The sequence below is a fragment of the Equus przewalskii genome, chromosome 7, assembly GCF_037783145.1.
Source record: "Equus przewalskii isolate Varuska chromosome 7, EquPr2, whole genome shotgun sequence".
In the NCBI taxonomy this organism is placed as follows: domain Eukaryota; kingdom Metazoa; phylum Chordata; class Mammalia; order Perissodactyla; family Equidae; genus Equus; species Equus przewalskii.
In genome coordinates, this window is record NC_091837.1 from 14,961,195 (window position 1) to 14,980,348 (window position 19,154).

Below are 19,154 nucleotides of genomic sequence, written 5' to 3' on the forward strand. Positions count from 1 at the left end.
TTATATGCCAGGAACTGTGCTGAGCATAAGGAATGTCAAAATACATTAAGGCCTTTAATATACTCATAGTTTCCTAAGTTAGTTAAGCAAATAAGAAAGTACAATGAAAGAACATGATATGGACTACAATAAAGTTAACACAGAATGCTGACCAGAGCAGAGGCTCCAAGGAGAGAAGTACAAACAGTTGCGAGAGGTACAGGAGGGCTTCCCAGAGGTGGTATCACTTGAGCTGAGCATAGAAAGATGAATGGAATTTCAGCAGTCATGTATGAACAAATAAATAAATAGACACAATCCTAGAATTCCCCTAATTGGGTCCCTTTTGGTTCCTTATTAATCATCACATGTATACAAAACAATAAGTATATATGCCAAGCAATTTCTTGAAATTAACAGGGTTTTTTCTGAGGAAGTTAGTCCTGAGCTAACTACTGCCAGTCCTCCTCTTTTTTGCTGAGGAAGCCTGGCCCTGAGCTAACATCGTGCCCATCTTCCTCTACTTTATACGTGGGACGCCTACCACAGCATGGTGTGCCAAGCGGTGCCACGTCCGCACCCGGGATCCAAACTGGTGAACCCCGGGCCACTGAGAAGTGGAATCTGCAAACTTAACCGCTGCGCCACCGGGTCGGCCCCTGAAATTAACAGTTTTAACTGGGATAAAGGAAATTCGATACTAGTCATATTTTTAAGTTTCCTTAAAATGCCCTCTACCAGTCCTTATCTTACCTCCCCTTTTCCAGTTTTTTCCCCCCACAAATCATATTGAAATGAGAAAATAGCTACACAATGCTGGTCTGGAAACTTAATTTGATGTCTAGAAGGAATAGCCCCAAATCCTGAGGTCCATTCTAATGCATAACTAAATGTCGAAGATATACTAAGATTCCTTAATAAACTTTTATTTCCTTTAACAAAGCTATGAGGACTCTGATTCCATGGATGAATCATTCCTTCCTTCTATCACTGTTAAAAATAAAAGAGAGAAATCCCACTGCAGTTCTTTCAAAAGAGAATGGTAGGTGTCCATCTGTCAGGCTACACTAAGCCAGGAAGAGATTTTTCATTTTCAAAATAGTTTCTTAGGGTCCTTGGCGCTTTCTCTTTGTGAAATATTTACGGAAAACATACATTTAAAGAGAATCAAAGCAGAAACACACATAAATCCAAGCAAAACTTACCACCTCCATCCTTTTTTGTGCAAGATGGTCTACGTTACCCTTTCCACAAAAAAAAGAACAGGAAAATCTGGGGTTGAAGTAAAACACCCATGCTATGCCAGTTGGAACAAGAAATGTAGCTTCGTGACAGCAGGAGAGGGAGAGTGAGTGGTGATTGGTTTGACTTGCTAAATAGATACCAGAGTTTTCCTTCTCATTTATGAACTTCCTAGGTTCACAAAATGGAAAGACCAAAGAACAGTATTTCCTATGTTTATTTTTTAGAGTAGTCTAGCGTATGTTTCTCAAGAATGGTCTGTGAATTCCTTGCATCAGAATCACCAGGGAAGCTGGTTCAAATGAAGATTCCCAGTACCCATACCAGATTTACTGATTCAAAATCTCTGGCATGTGGAGCCAGGAATCTGCATTTTAAAAACCAGGTGATTATTATACACACCCAGGTTTGCGAGAACTGCCCCTGTAATCTTTACCTTGCAACCACACCGTACCTCGGTTTCCCTCTTCTGTACCAGAACAAAAGAGTTACTCGATATCTTGCGAGTTAGTACTTGTACTAATTGGTTGGCAAGATTCAGAGACCTGGCCGCTGAGAGGTGATTGGAGTCTCTCCCTAAGGTCAGCTCATTCCTAGTGAATTCTATATGCAATTTCAGAAGAAAGAGAAGAAGGGATTTCGGGTAGTACTCAAAGACTAAACAGCCTCTGAATCCCAGACTACGCATAGCTCCGTAACATCAGAGTTCAGGACGCGTTCAACTAATAATGTCTCCGACCGGCTGCCGTCGGGCGTCTAATGATGCAACGGGACGTACTGTCCGCCGCTGTCTCCCGACTGCCAAGATGGCGGCCTCCGGGAGCTGCGTTCTATGGAGCTACTGCGGTCATGGGTGGTCGCGGGTGATGTGGTGCTGCAGGCTCCCCGGGTTTCGTAGCTCCTGGCCCGGGGGCCCGCTAGGTGCGCGGCACTTGTCCGAAGAGAAGCGGGCAACGGAAACGCACTTCGGGTTTGAGACTGTGTCGGAGGAGGAGAAGGGGGGCAAAGGTGAAAGGGGCGAGAGGGCGGATGGAGGGATCTGACCGTCTACGATCTAGTTTCTTCTGCCCAACTAAGGATTGATTTCACCTCCTGTTAGCTCCGATGCCATAGCCTGTGCAGTCCTGACCTCCACGTACCCCCAGCCTGACCCTGCAGAGCTTAGCCCCGCCTCTTTTAAGCAGAGTAATTATCACTAAATCCCATCAATTGGGCGTTTATGATGAGCCAGGCACCGTGCAGACATTATTTCCAGTTCTCATTTCAACTTCCTGTTGGTGGGTATTATCCCCATGTCGTACATGAGGAAATTGAGATTTGAAGGTTAAGCAAGAACTTGCCCGGTTTAACATAGCGAGTAAGTGGCGGAACCAGTATTCCGACCCAGTTTAGTCTGACTACAGAGCGCACATTCTTCACCTCTTGACGAAAGGACAGGCCATTTTTTATAGAAAGGAAGAAGGAAATTATCTTCTCTGTGCCTCAGCTGCCAAATATTACAAGTAGGAATAATAGTAACCTTTCTCTTAGAGTTCTTATGAGCATTAGATTACTTCATACATTAAAGCTTTTTGAACAATACCTGGCACTTCCTAGTTACTCAGTAAATGTTAGATATTGTTGAGCAGTTTCTTTGTGTCCAGCACTGTGCCACAGGCATGGGAAAGGAAAAGAACTATTTTAAAATTCCGACTGTACCGTTTACAACGGGTAAGATATCATGCCCATTTTACAGATGGATGAGGTGAGGCTCTAAGAGGTTCCTTCACTTGGCCTATGGTCACCCAGGAAACAAGAGGAAGAGCCACAATAAAATTTCCCATCTAAGAGGAAAAGGAAGACTACTGCTTTGTATTACCTCTCACCTCAACCTTACTAAATACATAGCTCTGCTGTAATTCCTTGAATATTGAGTTTAAATTAACATTTATTTCAGTGGACTGTGAATCCCCAGCAAGCTAGGATTAGGACAATAGCTCATTTGTGTCTATATCTTCAGTCCCTGATGTACATTAGAAGCTTGATAACTGCTTGTGGAGTGAAATAAGTAGAGCCAAGTAAAAGATAGTAAACACTTATTGAGGGCCTGAAACCTTTTAAAATACTTTACATTAATTTTTATAAATAGGACCCTATGAGGTGGGAACTATTAGCCAGATTTTACAGATGAAGAAACTGTTGAAAAAGAGATATTAATCACTTGCCTGAGATTCTGCTAATAAGTAGCAGAGCTAGGATTTGAATCCAGATGGGTTGCTTCCAAAATAATGATAATGCCTAACCTCTGTATTGTGCTTTACAAGGCATAAACAACATTTCACACGACGATGGGTAGGGAAGGAGTTACACCCTGAGCTAAATATGGCTTCCAGGCTGGGATTCACGATCGAAGTATAAGCAGTCTTCCCTTTGCACAGTGGTGCAGGACTATAAAAATGACCACACAAGCTGAAATTATGCACAATGATTTTAATAATCAATAGGAAAAATTACAATTGTTCCATGACCTTTAAAAATTATCAAACATTGAAAACTCCTTGCTGTAGTTAGAAATGTATAGGGAAATGAAAAAAGTAGTAAAGTGAATATGTATTTAGCACACTGTAATTTAAAATTAGGTTTAATTTTAATTAGTGTAATTAGAATGTTTAAATTGAAGTTTAAATTTTTAATTAAAATCCTAGTTAAAAAATTAGAAACATTGGAAATTAAGTTGTTTTATTCCTTTGTAAAAAATTTACTAATAGTTTGAACACTGTTTGCTACCTTCTCATCATATAATTTACAATAGGGTGAGCATCTTTTTTTCCTTCTTCTCCCCACAGCCTCCCAGTACGTAGTTGTATATTCTAGTTGCAGCTCCTTCTGGTAGTGCTAAGAGTGAGCATCTTCTCCACACCTTGGCAAATTGCCATACTCCTTTCTAAGTTTCTGTTGGCTTCTAGGATTTTATCCTTTCACTTTGAATGTCTGTGAAATATCTCCAAGAATTGCTTTAATGTGAAATTCTTTGTTGGCCTCATTTCCTCTGGGACATCTTCAACCTTTTTGTCACAACCACATCCTCATTTATGTCCATAAGTTCATCTTCACGAAGTCCTTGTGGCTGCAAATCTGGAGTCTCCCCAGTGGCAGCAGGATCAACATTCTCACCGTCAGCTGTTTCTCTAACTCCATTGACGTTCTATTCAAATTTCACTTCCAACATTATCACTTTTCATTCCTTTGCTACACTGTCATTTCCGTTGGCCGGTTTCCTCTTTCAGTTATCCAGTTTTGTAAAGTGCTGCGTGGGTTTACAACTGAGAGATAAGGAGGTAACACAACTGCCTGCTTTGCTGTCTGTGTGTGAACTGAATAACTGATGTATAGTGACCTGCCAACTACAAGAAGCGATGTGACTGGTTACTGATCATGATGCATATCTGTTGTTTACATAGTGATTTGTGGACCAAAGAACTGCTAGTGAAGTTTGTGCTTTATGCAATTACTCACAGTTAATATACCATTGTATCTGAATGGTGTTGCTGGGAGACTGATGTTATTTAACTAAACCACAGTAAATGAAATTGATGCGTATCGGAACCATGCAAAGCTAGGAGTGTTTATACTCAGTGGGTTGAGCCTTAGTGTCCCTCAATACCCAAAAGATATTCAAAAGAAAAAAGCAAGCTTAGAGATCGCAGGGTTGAGAATAGATAGTCAAGACTGCGTTAAAGGAAGAGCTCTATAGTCTGCTGATTCAGCACACGACAGTGGTGTTTTGGATCTATGCAGCACATTTCATCTGAGGAACTTAAAGCATCTCCCCTTCATTACCTAAGTCAGTCTTATGGTGGGGAGGTAGGGGGCTGGCACTGATTTTCTCATCTTATGGTTAGAGAAACTGAGTTGCAAGGACATTCAAAGAAGCCTCTGTTTGAAGTGTCTTGGATGGTAAATTCCCTCTCTCTCCAGCTAGCCCAGATTCCACATTCTGCCTTGATCCTATGGAGAAGATTCATGAGGACCCTCTGCAGTGTGACTTGGCTCTGATTCACATCTTGTCATCCATCTGCCCACCAGATTGCACCTGAGGTTTTTCTCAGTGATGCAGGCAGAGATGAGCTGAGGTCCTCCCACCCGTTAGTCATGTGTCTTTTTAATGGATTTTGTTGTCTCTAATTATAATAACCACTATATAATCCCACTACCACCCCCACCCTCTAAGCAGCAGAAACCTATTTAGTACCAAGTATGTAGATGGCATTATTATGAGGTAGTGGTCTTAGATAAAGATAACTAAGACAGGAGAAAAGAGGTTTATTTCCTACATGAAGTAACTTAAGCTTTTTTAAAAAAAGGTAATGTTAAACACAGATTTGGGTATCAGGCATTATAGCTTGGCTTCGCCTTGCAAAGACAGGCAATTTCAGGGGAAAAAAAGCTTCCTCCTCTTTCATTTAGGACTTTTCCAAGTTAATCTTGTTAATAGCACAATCATGTTGTATTTCCCCCATGTCAGTCTATCAGGTGTTTGAAAGTGTGGCCAAGAAGTACGATGTGATGAATGATATGATGAGTCTTGGTATCCATCGTGTTTGGAAGGATTTGCTGCTCGGGAAGATGCACCCATTTCCTGGGACCCAGCTGCTGGATGTTGCTGGAGGCACAGGTAATGTCCAGTTTAGTACCATCGGGAACCATCGAGCACCTTGTACAGAAATTAGTGTCTCTTACTGGAATGAGCTTGCTCATCTACTGTTAAGATGAAGATGCTGATTGAAAATCAGTACACTGCTAAGAAAAGTTTCTCTTTTCTTTTTAACTGAATGTCAATCAAAAGCACAGAATATCAGCTTTATGCCTTTACTTTTCTTTTTTCTTTTGAGGAAGATTAGCCCTGAGCTAACTACGGCCAATCCTCCTCTTTTTGCTGAGGAAGACTGGCCCTGAGCTAACATCCGTGCCCATCTTCCTCTACTTTATATGTGGAACACCTACCACAGCATGGCATACCAAGTGGTGCCATGTCTGCACCTGGGATCCGAACCAACGAACCCCGGGCCACCGAGAAGCAGAACGTGCAAACTTAACCGCTGTGTCACCGGGCCGGCCCCAAACCTTCACTTTTCTAAAATGCACAGGATTACAAAGTAAAAAGACCAGCTTTTTTTGTTGTTTTTTTTTAAATTGGCACCTGAGCTATCATCTCCCGCCAGTCTTATTATTTTCTTTTCCTTCTCCTCAGAGCCCCCAATACATAGTTGTATGTTCTAGTTGTGAGTCCCTCTGGTTGTGCTGTGTGGGACGCCATGTCAGCATGGTCTGACGAGTGGTGCCATGTCTGTGCCCAGGATCCAAACCGGCGAAACCCTGGGCCGCTGAAGCAGAGGGTGCGAACTTAACCCTTTGGCCACAGGGCCGGCCCCAAAAGACCGGTTTTTCACTTCAGTGGCATTTTACATTCTTAATAACTGTTTTACCTTCTGTTTAACCTTTAACCCACTTTTCCTCTTTCTTTGAGGGGGTGCCTTTTATTATATAAGCTTTCTAAGCAGCCTTTTCTCCCAAATCCACTATCAAATCAGATATCAAAAGCTCAAGTGTTTATGCTTGGTCCTGTGTTACTTGGTGCACACTAGGCATTTGGAGAGAAAAATATCATGGGCTTAAAAAATGCACCGTGGTGACGTCATTACATGGTTAATGTTCATGTTAAATTACATTGGAACAATGTATAACATAATGTAATGATGTGATGATCTATATAATAGAATAATGTGTAATAATAAATTGTAGTAGAATAATTTTCACTTTTGAAACATTTTATGTGTGGCTTTGTTGGTGTGGTCCTCTCCCCAGTGGAGGCTCAGAAAGCAATAAGACACTTTGCCCACTGGAGGACAATTTAGCAGAAACTATCAAAATGCAAAATGTTTATAGACTGGGATCCCACAGTTACAGTTCTAGATATCTAGTTTTAAAAAAATCTTGCACACGGCCAGCCCCAGTGGCCTAGCAGTTAAGTTCAGCGTGCTCTGCTTCAGCAGCCCAGGTTCAGTTCTTTGGCACAGACGTACACTGCTCTGTTAGCAGCCATGCTGTGCTGGTGGCCCACAAACTAAAAAATAGAGGAAGATTGGCACAGATGTTAGCTCGGGATGGATCTTTCTCAGCAATAAATAAATAAATAAATAATAAATAAATAAATAAATATATTGCACTAATATATAGCTACAGAAGGGTTTCAGTCAGAGCTGCCTACATCTCTGATATACCATAACCAGCAGCATTACCGCATGCTGGCAACTGCCCATTTAGAAATTGTAATTAAAAGGTAACTCTAAGAGGAAGATGGGCACGGATGTTAGCTCAGGGCCAGTCTTCCTCAGCAAAAAGAGGAGGATTGGCGGCAGATATTAGCTCAGGGCTAATCTTCCTCAAAAACTAAAATAAAAAATAAAATAAAATAAAATAAAATGTAACTCTAGGGGCCAGCCCCATGGCTGTGTGGTTAAGTTCTTGTGCTCTGCTTTGGCGGCCGAGGGTTTCGCTGGTTCATATCCTGGGCGCGGACATGGCACCACTTGTCAGGTCACGCTGAGGTGGCGTCCCACATGACACAAGTAGAAGGACCCATAACTAAAATACCCAACTGTGTACTGGGGGGATTTGGGGAGAAAAAGCAGGAAAAAAAAAAAAGACTGGCAACGGTTGTTAGTTCAGGTGTCGGTCTTCATTAAAAAAAAGGTAACTATATATTAAAAAAGACAGAAAAAAAGACAGAGCTACAAACATGCTCACTGCATCATTTTTAGTAATAGTGAAAAATTGGAAATAACCTATTTCTGCCTCAATAAAGATGGCTTTAAATAAAGATACACCTGTTCTATGAAATATTATGTAACTATAAGAATGAGAAAAACCTATAAATACTGATGGAAAAGTCTCAAAGATACATTAAGTGGGAAGAAAAAGAAAAGTTATATAACAATGTGTATAATATGGTCCCCATTTATGTTTTTAAGTTATTCATATGAATACATATAAATGTATTTCAATATATAGAAATGTGACTGGAGAATATGTAATTGGATGGAGAGACTGGAAAAACTTAAGGATATATTTCTTGCAAATAGTGTAAGAAAAACAAAGGCAAGGAAACAGCGTTATGAGAAAGGAAACATGATCCTGGAAAGCACTGGCTTTGCCCAAACAGTATTTACCTGGTCACAATAACATGAACACTTTTGATTTTCAGCTTTTAGACTCAAACCATCAACAAAGCACAGAAGGCTTAATTACAGTGGTAGAAGAAATAAAATGTTATCAGTCGTGACAGAGTAAAAGTACATATGAGGGAAGGTTAAAGGGAGTCAAGAGATACTGTCTAGGGGGCCGGCCCAGTGGCACAGCCGTTAAGTTTGCATGTTCCGCTTCAGCAGCCTGGGGTTCGCCGGTTCGGATCCCAGGTGCAGACATAGCACTGCTTGACAAGCCATGCTGTGGTAGGCATCCCACATAGAAAGTAGAGGAAGATGGGCACGGATGTTAGCTCAGGGCCGGTCTTCCTCAGCAAAAAGAGGAGGATTGGCAGTAGTTAGCTCAGGGCTAATCTTCCTCAAAAAAAAACAAAAAACAAAAAAACGAGATACTGTCTGCAGTTGATGAAATAAGAATAAAATACTGATTAGTTTATTACTCCAGGTTACACAGGTATCTATAAGGAGATGGGAGGACAGATATTATAAATTTGTAAGTAAAGCAAAAGAAACACCTAAAATCGTTGGGAAAGATGGTCTCTGGGGAATTGCACTGGCAGTGGGAAGTGGTGGGGCAGGGAATTGTTGCTGGCAACTATACCCTTATATGACTTTCATAAAAACTATTAGAGAAAGAGTAGAAGGCTGCACACTAAGCTCTTAACACTTGTTATGTCTGGAGATGGTGTGGACAGAGAAGGCAACTTTCATGTTTCGTTCTATATATTTAGGCATTGAGTCTTTTGTAGTAAGAATGTGTCCATGCATTACTTATGCAGTTTTTTTTTAAAGATTTTATTTTTTTTTCCTTTTTCTCCCCAAAGCCCCCCCAGTACATAGTTGTATATTCTTCGTTGTGGGTCCTTTCTAGTTGTGGCATGTGGGATGCTGCCTCAGCATGGTTTGATGAGCAGTGCCATGTCCTCGCCCAAGATTCGAACCAACGAAACCCCGGGCCGCCTGCAGCGGAGCGCGCGAACTTAACCACTTGGCCACAGGGCCAGCCCCACTTATGCAGTTTTTTTAAAAAGTTTTTTTAAAGAATCTTAGAGGTTAAAAAAATTGCTGTTAAAAAAAAGTTACTCCTTTATTTATTTATTTATTTATTTATTTATTTATTGGAGGAAGATTAGCCCTGAGCTAACTACTGCCAGTCCTCCTCTTTTTGCTGAGGAAGACTGGCCCTGAGCTAACATCCGTGCCCATCTTCCTCTACTTTATATGTGGGACGCCTACCACAGCATGGCTTGTCAAGCGGTGCCATGTGCACACCCAGGATCCAAGCTGGCCAACCCCAGGCCGCCGAAGTGGAACATGCGCACTTAACTGCTGCGCTACTGGGCTGGTCCCTTCAATTTTCATACAATCCTCAACCGCTATACCTTTGGTGTTCCTTTTGGGTTTAGGAAATGCTGGGTTTTTTCTTTGTGTTTGTGTTTGCATCTTTCCTCCTGTTGGCTTCCTACAGGTGACATTGCATTCCGGTTCCTTAATTACGTTCAGGCACAGCATCAGAGAAAGCAGAAGAGGCAGCTAAGGGCCCAACAAAATTTATCCTGGGAAGAGATTGCCAAAAAGTACCAGAATGAAGAGGATTCCTTGGGTGGTTCCCGTGTCATGGTCTGTGATATCAATAAGGAGATGCTAAAGATTGGAAAGCAGAAAGCCCGTGCTCAAGGATACAAAGCTGGTAAGTCCTACAGAAGGTAGACGTGGAGGAAATGTTTGTGTTTATAAAATAAGAAGGAATATGTAAAATGTTGAAGTGCTTTATTTTCTAGTTTTCAAAAACTTAGAGACAGGCAGGAGTTGAAGGTAATTTGTGTGGCTGAGTCCAGTTTGTGTGCTGTTATATACGTTATTTCAGCAACCCAGGGGGTTAGATTATCAGCCCTGTGTGACAGGGGGATAACCAAAGCCCAGAGAGGTTAAGTATGTTACTCAAGTAACACAGCTTTTTGTTTTTTGGGTTTTTTTTGCTGAGGAAGAGTCACCCTGAGCTGACATCTGTTGCCAATCTTCCTTTTTTTTGTTTGAGGAAGACTAGCCCTGAGCTAACATCTGTGCCAGTTTTCCTCTACTTTATATGTGGGTCGCCACCACAGCATGGCTGACAAGTGGTGTAGGTCCACCTAGGATCCGAACCCTCAGACCTGGGCCACTGAAGCAGAGCGCACCAAATTCAACCACTGTGCCACAGGGCCAGCCCCAGTAACAGCTTAAATGGCCTATCCCGAATTGGAGCTGAATCTTTGGATCTCAGCTCTTGGACCCTGAGACAGAAGGTTTGCTTTCAATTCCCAGCAATTCCTCGATGACCCCAACGTCCTATTGTTCAGCCACTCCATTCCCCTTTCAGTACTAGGATGGTCTGATTGATGTGGAAGCCAAGCAGGTACCCTGCCCTTAAAGAACGAACTTGCCTTTCAGCCATACAACAAGTGCCGTTAGCTGACAGCCTCCAGCTCTCAGCACCTTCAGGCTCTGCCTCAGCCTTTGAGCCCGGCTCTTTCCTGGCAGCGCCCAGCAGATGACTGAGCACTGGGGGGCTACCAGGGCCCAGACATTTCCCACACAGGACTCTTTTAACAGGCAGTCTTTGCTCCTGAGCTCCCTATTGGGTAGGCTGAGGCTTTATCAGATCTGCCTCAAGGTCTAAAGGCTTTCCCCACTCCATCTTGCTTCCTCGTCCTTTTATCTTTCCCAGGTGCCCACCCCCCCCCCCGAAAAAAAAACCCTTTTGCACTCCTACCTCCATCTCAGCATCTGATTCTCAGAGGACCCAACTGATACAGTTGAAGAAACACCTGTAAACAGTACTCAAACTCCTCTCCCACAGTACTCCCAACAGCCTCTAGGAACCCACTGCAACCTCAAAATGGACAGGTGGTGCCCTAGCCTAAAGACGAACGTTTTACATTTGGCTTTCTGTTTGTTTTGATATTCTGAAATACTTCCCCCACCCACAAGTTTTTCAAGTGGAAGTCGTGATCTGGCAGCTGCACCACCTTTACCCAACTTTTCAGACCACAGCACTGCCCTCTCCCAAGCTGGCCAAGCACTGCAGGCACCCGCTATGAGAGGCAGTGGCATGCAACAAAGAAGATCAAGTCCCTCAGTCAGCATCAGCGTTTCTCTCCTCCCCTTCCCCCACCAGGAGCGTCCATGGTTATTTTAGCTCAATTCTTCTTCCTCCTCCTCCTCCCACCGCCAGAACAAGCTGCCTAGACGAGCTGCAGCCCACTTGGCCCCAAGATGAAGGGCTCTTTTGTTAACCATCAACACTGATCAGAAGGCAGACAGTCACTAGTGTTTTGAGACAAAGGCTTTATGTTTCCTTACTCCTACTGAAAAACGTGTTTCCCTTCTCTCTGGTGCTCAGCCATAAAGAATGGAGACCGAAGACAGAAATGATAGGTAAGGTTCCATTTCTGGAGTCATCTCTTTCGTAGCATAGCTTGCCCTTCAGGCTCTCCTAACTGCCAAGACAAATCCCCCTCCACAGGAATCATTAAGAGCTGCATAGAACAGTTTTCTTTATCTTTCCTCCTTGCTTTATCAATCTCCAATAAGAATGGCTTTGCAAAAAATATTATGCAAAAAAAGTTGAAACTAAGTAGGAGGATCCTAGAAATTATTTAATAAATGTAAAAGTTAATGTGTAAAGGCATTTTTTTTGTATAGCACTGTTAGTGTTTTATGTGTAGCACTTCCTCCCCAAATAGAAGTTCTGAGGGCAGCAGCCTTAGAAAGATTATTTGAGGGGCCAGCCCCGTGGCCGAGTGGTTAAGTTTGCGCGCTCCGCTACCACGGCCCAGGGTTTCGCTGGTTCAGATCCTGGGTGCAGACATGGCACCGCCCATCAAGCCATGCTGAGGCAGCATCCCACATGCCACAACTAGAAGGACCCACAACTAAAAATATACAACTATGTACCAGGGGGCTTTGGGGAGAAAAAGGAAAAATAAAATCTTTAATAAAAGAAAAAAAAAGAAAAGAGGGGCCAGCCCCATGGCTGAGTGGTTAAGTTCATGCGCTCCGCTACGGCGGCCCAGGGTTTCACCAGTTTGAATCCTGGGCACGGACATGGCACATGGCTCATCAGGCCGTGTTGAGGTGGCATCCCACATGCCACAACTAGAAGGACCCACAACTAAAAATATACAACTATGTATCAGGGGGCTTTGGGAGAAAAAGGAAAAATAAAATCTTAAAAAAAAAAAGAAAAGGAGAGATTATTTGATGGGTTATAAAAGTGATAGCTTTGAGAGAAATTTTGGATTTCTAAATTCAAAATTTTGGAAATGTATTAAGAAGAAAGTAAATGTTACCCATAATTTCAACATCCAGAGATGCCCTTCAATATTGTAATGTATTTTCTTCCTATGTTTTTCCGAATCATTTTCTTTTATAAAATTGAGAACATCCTGTATATACAGTTTAGTATCCCGCCTTAATTTAACATTGTATCATGAGATTTTCCACGTCTTTAAAAATTCCTGGGGCTGGCCTGGTGGCATAGCAGTTAAGTTCTTGTGTGCCACGTCAGCAGCCTGTCAGCAGCCCAGGGTTTGCAGGTTCAGATCTCCTGCAAGGACCTACACACCTCTCATCAAGCCGTGCTGTGGCAGTGTCCCACATACAAAATAGAGGAAGATTGGCACAAATGTTAGCTCAGGGCCAATCTTCCTCACCGAAAAAACAAAAAAAAAATCATTATTTGTTATGATATTCCCCCATATAGATATTTCATGATTCACATAACCATGTGACATACCAATAAGCAATTGATCTTTCATTTTTTCCTAATATTTTTGCATATAGCACAACATTGTGACATCCTTATTTATAAATTTTTTGCATGCCTTCATTAATTTTTTTACTGACAGTATAACCTTGGACAAGTGTTTAAACTCTCTAGATCTCAGTTACCGTATCTATAAAATGGAGAAAATAATAACCACCTTGTAATAGGAGGTAGCATAGCTGTTAAAAACACAGGCTCTGGGATAAAACTACCTGAGTTCCAATCCATCGGTGTGACCTTGGGCAAGCTACTTTAACCTTTCTTTTTTTTTTTCTTTGAAGATCTTAATTTTTCCTTTTTCTCCCCGAAGCCCCCCCGGCACATAGTTGTGCATTTTTAGTTGTGGGTCCTTCTAGTTGTCGCATGTGGGATGCCGCCTCAGCATGGCCTGATGTGCGGTGCTGCGTCGGCACCCAGGATCCGAACCACCGAAACCCTGGGCTGCCACAGGGGAGTGCGGGAACTTAACCACTCGGCCACAGGGCCAGCCCCTACTTTAACCTTTCTGATACTCAAGTTTGTTCACCTGAAACGTGAGGGTCATAATGACAGCTGTCTCGGGGAGTTGGTATGAGGATGTGATAATATAATGTATGTAAAGTGGTAACACAAACCCTGCCCTCAGGGGCTCAGTAAGCAGTAGTTAAGATGATGTCATCAATGTCCTCCTCCCAAAAACCAAATAGCTGGGTCAAAGGGTATGTTTATGTTTAAGATTCTTGTTAAATACCATTAATTTGCTTTCCAGGAAGGTTATTTTCATTTACCTTCCTCTATAGAGCCTACCTTCTATATCCTATTTTATGTCTCATTCACTGCAAGTTGAATAATGTTAAACCTGAATCAGGATCCTTAGAGGACAGAGTCACTCTGATGGGGGGCTCCCTTGGGTGTTTTCTGAATTCGTGACCACACTTGGGGCCTAGACACTTGGATTCTCTGTGACTCCAACAGAACCAATATAACTGTGGTAAATTCTGTACTCAGAATACTTCCAATGACCCTCTGAAGTAGGTACTAGTATTAACTCCATTTTACAGATGAGGAAACTGAGACAAAGTCATTTATTCAAGATTACACAGCTAATAAATGGTGCAGGTGGAATTAGAATCCAGGCAGCCTCACCCCAGGACCTTAACCACCCTTAACTACAGTGCTCTACACAAAACACTTAGATAAAAATTGTTTGAAGGGAGGCATAACTAAGTATGCAGCAAGTTCTACTCTGAGAGCCTTGGGGGAAGGACTTCCTGCTAAACTTAAAGGACACCAGCTTCAAGTTCTCAGGACTGGAGGACACTGTGAAGACCATGGCCAGGAATCCCATGGAGAAGACAGGCGTGTGATGTTTTCTGATACCACATGTGTGGTATTTGCCCCGCACCAAATAGTTTTCCAGTTCTCCCACGCCAACTAGGTGTCCAGCAGGTCAGTTCAATTCTCATACTATCCAGAGTTGGCCTCAGATTCGACAGGTTTGAGGGCTCAGAGCCACAAGACTTCAGAAGCCAGCTGCAAATGGGGTGTCCAGGCTGCACACACTTCTGCCTGGCTGACTACAAATTCAGGGGTTCCCACGACCCCCTCCCTCATGTTTGACAATTTGCTGGATGCAGAAGAGACTGCTACCCAGACTGAGACCAGAACTGATTTTCTCTTTCAGGACTTGCTTGGGTATTGGGAGATGCTGAAGAACTGCCCTTTGATGATGACAAGTTTGATGTTTACACCATTGCCTTTGGGATCCGCAATGTCACACACATTGATCGGGTACGAGTGGCTGCATCTTCAGCTTGTGTGACTCTCAGGATGTTAGTTCTCCTGGGGCAGCTCCACAGTGAATGAGGAAGGAAGGAGAGATGCTTCTCTGGGCCCAGCTTTTGAGTAGAATGACTGCTCGAGGCATAGGTGCCTCAATCCTTTAAGCTGCCAATTTTCCTAGTCACAAAATTGAAAAAGACCAAAACCACAAAGCAGATCCCCATAGAAGCCTTTGTTGCTTAGGGTGGCATTTACATCTTTGAGACTGTCAGCCTTGCTCTGGCATTTCAACTGTTTCCTCTCACTCATGAAGCCGTCTGACCCCGTGGGAGTTTGCAGAAGATCAGAGGCATTTCTGAGGCCAGCACAGAAAAACGCACTCAAACCCTATTTTAGCAGAAGGTAGCTGGAGTCATGGTCCCTCTGTAGGGAGAATGGAATGTTCAGCTCTTAATCTGACACAGCGCTTCTTTATTTCTACTTTACCTTTCTGTCCAAAGCACTTGAAGACTCCAGTTACCTGGTTCCTCTGCTTTGGGTGCAACATTCTTTATGATGCTCTTTAGCTTGGTTTTGATGACCTGTCCTGTGTCTGTAGCCAGTTTATTATTTCTTTTAATTAAAAAAAAAAATTCAGAATAGGGTCAAAGTTCAAAAGGTACAAAAGGTGAAAGTCTGCCTCCCCCCCTTGTGTCCCAACCATCAGTGCCTCCTCTCCCTTCAGTCATCAAGTTCTTGCATATCTTTGCAAAGATGTTTTGTGCATATTCAATGTTTTTCTTTTCTTTTTTTATACAAATATTAGCATATGAAACATTTTTCCCATTGCTTTTTTTCCTTAAAAATATATCTTGGTGATTTTTCCACGTCAGTACATAAAGAGCACTGGCTCTTCCTTTTTTAAATAGGTGCATAGATTCCATTGGTATAGATATATTCCATAATTTAACCCGTCTCTTTAACGGTTAAGATGTTTCTAATCTTGTGTTGTTCAAATAGTGCTGTAGTGAATAACCCATATACATGTTATTTCCACAGTGGAAGCATTTCTTTAAGATAGATTCCTTGAAGTAAAATTGCTGGGTCAAAGAAGATCTCCATTGTGATTTCAATAAGTCATTCTCAACTTGCCTACCATAGGCGTTGTACCAATCTGAATCAGTTTAGATTACTCCCAGACGCCTTCTCTTCATGGGCAACAGAATGCCTAAAAAATTAAGGATACTGGGGCCAGCCCGGTAGTGCAGCAGTTAAGTTCACACGTTCCACTTCGGCGGCCCGGGCTTCGCCGGTTCGGATCCCGGTTGCGGACGTGGCACCGCTTGGCATGCCATGCTGTGGTAGGCGTCCCACATATAAAGTAGAGGAAGATGGGCACGATGTTAGCTCAGGGCCAGTCTTCCTCAGCAAAAAGAGGAGGATCGGCAGCAGATGTTAGCTCAGAGCTAATCTTCCTCAAAAAAAATAAATAAAATAAAAAAATAAAAATTTAGGATATTGCAGGGTTATTTGTACTGTTAGTGCTTCCCAACTGCGAGTGAACAAGGCTCTATGGGAAATGATAGTTTTTTAAATGCCCACAGAAGCTAAAGCTGTGTCGCCTCACAGAATTGAGTGAGGTCTGCTGAGGAGTGTGTTCTGTTGTTCCTTGTCTTGCTCAGGCACTCCAGGAAGCCCACCGGGTCCTGAAACCAGGAGGACGGTTTCTCTGTCTGGAGTTTAGCCAAGTGAACAATCCCCTCATATCCAGGTTGGCATTGTTAACAGGGCTTTATTCTCATTGTCTAGCCAAGAGTTTCCCAAAATGGATGGAAAACAGCCAGTAAGCTATAAGTATGAACCTCATTGTTCAGAGTCCCAGAGTCCCCAAGGGACAGTGCCACGTCAAGGATCAGCCAGTTCTGAATGACAACACTTAGGTCCAAAGCATCTCAAACCAGTAACCAGAGGCTAAGTCAGCCCACATATGTATTTTGTTTGACTCATGGTATTTTAAGAAATTGATATAGATGTCCATATTTAAAAATCAGGAAATTTTACATAAAAATCTGGATTTCCAGTTTCACTTGAGAAATCAGATCTATGGCAACCCTGAGTGAGCTTATATTCTCACATGGCGATAGTCAGTGCTGAGCAGCCGCTGTCCCTCTTCCACTTTTACGGTACTTCCTAACTGCACCTGTCACCACATCCTCAGCACTCTCTATTCATCTTGCACCTGGCCCACTTCATTTCAGGTACTTGCTTGACCCCTACAGGCATCTGAGTTTATGACCCCAGGCTTAGCCCTTACTTCTTATCAAGGGGCATGTTCTAATATTAATCTTTTGCCTTTTTGTTTAGGCTTTATGATCTGTATAGCTTCCAGGTCATTCCTGTCCTGGGAGAGGTCATCGCAGGAGACTGGAAGTCCTACCAATACCTTGTAGAGAGTATCCGACAGTTCCCCTCTCAGGTACAAAATTTCTGTTGCTTACAACAGAGGCCCTAAAGCTGAAATGCAGGTGACCCTTGCTGTATCTTTCTCTGTGTTTTAGGAGGAGTTCAAGGAGATGATAGAAGACGCAGGTTTTCAGAAGGTGACCTATGAAAGTCTAACATCAGGCATCGTGGCCATTCATTCTGGCTTCAAACTGTAACTCTTTTAAGATCCTGGAGCTGAGCGTGAACCAGTCACATCCTGTCAAAAGCCTGGAGCTGACGGATAATCTGGCTAGTGAGACCAGCGGCAGAACATCTCCTCTTAAGGATATGTGCCTTGAACTCATGTTCTGATGTCACCAGTCTCAAAGTGGAAAAAACAAATTCCTGTCACTTTATTGCAGCTTTCCTTAGGAGCTGCTTCGGGCCTTCTCCCAGAGGTATTTGGTCTCTATTTTTTGCTCCACTCCTAATTTTTCTTGGCTGTGCAGTGTGCTGTTAAGGTAAAACCAGCGCTAAAGCTCACTTTTAAAGTGTCTTTGTAGCTTCTCTGCTGGTGCTGCCTTCCAGAGGGATAATCAATCATTTGAACCCAATGATGATTTGAATCAGAAAACTTCCCAGCTGTACCTGAGTCCACCTTTCAGCCCAGGACTAAGTCAGGGGCCAAAAGCCAAGGCCCAAATCAGAGGGCTAACAATCCCAACTAGAATTATGCACCGAACCACTACATGAGTTTACAATTTGTGTGGCATTTGTCATTTTTCCTTGAGGGAGGTGAAAGAAATACATTTTTATCATCATTCATTCAGTCCTCTTCTACCAAAAGCCACTATTGTGTTCTCAGTGCCTGTTATGAAGAAAACAACTCAACAAATCCTTGTTGAAAGAATAAATGTGCAAACTTCTGCTTTCATGTCATATATAGAGCTTCCTTGTTAGCTTGCATTTGAATAAAAGGTGGGGTTTTTTGTGAGGAAGATTCACCCTAACATGGGCTGCCAATCCTTCTCATTTTTGCTGAGGAAGATGAGCCCTAAGCTACCATCTGTGCCAGTCTTCCTCTGTTTTGTATGTGGGATGCCTCTACGGCATGGCTGATGAGTGGAGTAGGTCTGCACTCAGGATCCGAACCTGCGAACCCGGGCCACCAAAGCAGTGCGTGCGGAACTTTAACCACTGGGCCACAGGGCTGGCCCTCAAGAAAGGTTTTATAGCGAAAAAAGTTTGAAAACTATTTATCTAGCCTAACCCCCTCAATACTCAGGGGCAGAGCTGGGCAGAGCTGGTCTCCCTAATACAGTCCACTATTTGATGTTAAAATGACGCCATAAATATTTTGAGTATGTATGAAGCTTAAGGTTTTTGAGGGGTCTAAGAAATAACAGAAATCAACCTGTGAGTTGGCTGGTAGTTTAACTGTCAATAACTTAGTTCAAGGCTATTTGAAAAGGCTTCATATATGCTGCCTCTTGGCCCAGCTCAGTAGGGGTCATTTATGTACCTTCACTCACATCTTGCCCTGTCATTGAAAAGCTTCCAGATACATCTATATACAACTGTCTCAACAACAGCTGATAAAATGCTAAACCTTAGAAAAACTTTCAGCTTACATTTTGTTTTTAGCCAGCTGGAGCCATTTGGCCTTTGAAATTAACAAGGTGCAGGCATTGGAAAGAACTTCATAAACCATCAACCCA

General features: G+C 42.7%; 1 protein-coding gene across 1 annotated transcript; it reads left to right on the forward strand.

Moving 5' to 3' along the window:
- The first annotated feature begins 1,966 nt into the window (after window positions 1-1,966).
- Window positions 1,967-18,375, forward strand: COQ5 (coenzyme Q5, methyltransferase). Its single transcript, XM_008507140.2, has 7 exons — window positions 1,967-2,229; window positions 5,726-5,875; window positions 9,934-10,155; window positions 14,936-15,042; window positions 16,695-16,783; window positions 17,377-17,488; window positions 17,571-18,375. The coding sequence occupies exons 1-7, from the start codon at window positions 2,028-2,030 to the stop codon at window positions 17,670-17,672; spliced, it is 984 nt and encodes a 327-aa protein (XP_008505362.1). The 5' UTR covers window positions 1,967-2,027; the 3' UTR covers window positions 17,673-18,375.
- Window positions 18,376-19,154: the final 779 nt, after the last annotated feature.

Coding starts and splice junctions, on each gene's coding strand:
- COQ5 (XM_008507140.2), top strand. CDS start 2,028: ATGGCGGCCTCCGGGAGCTGCGTTCTATGGAGCTACTGCGGTCATGGG. Junction 5,876..9,933: donor GGATGTTGCTGGAGGCACAG/GTAATGTCCAGT, acceptor GGCTTCCTACAG/GTGACATTGCATTCCGGTTC. Junction 16,784..17,376: donor AACAATCCCCTCATATCCAG/GTTGGCATTGTT, acceptor CTTTTTGTTTAG/GCTTTATGATCTGTATAGCT.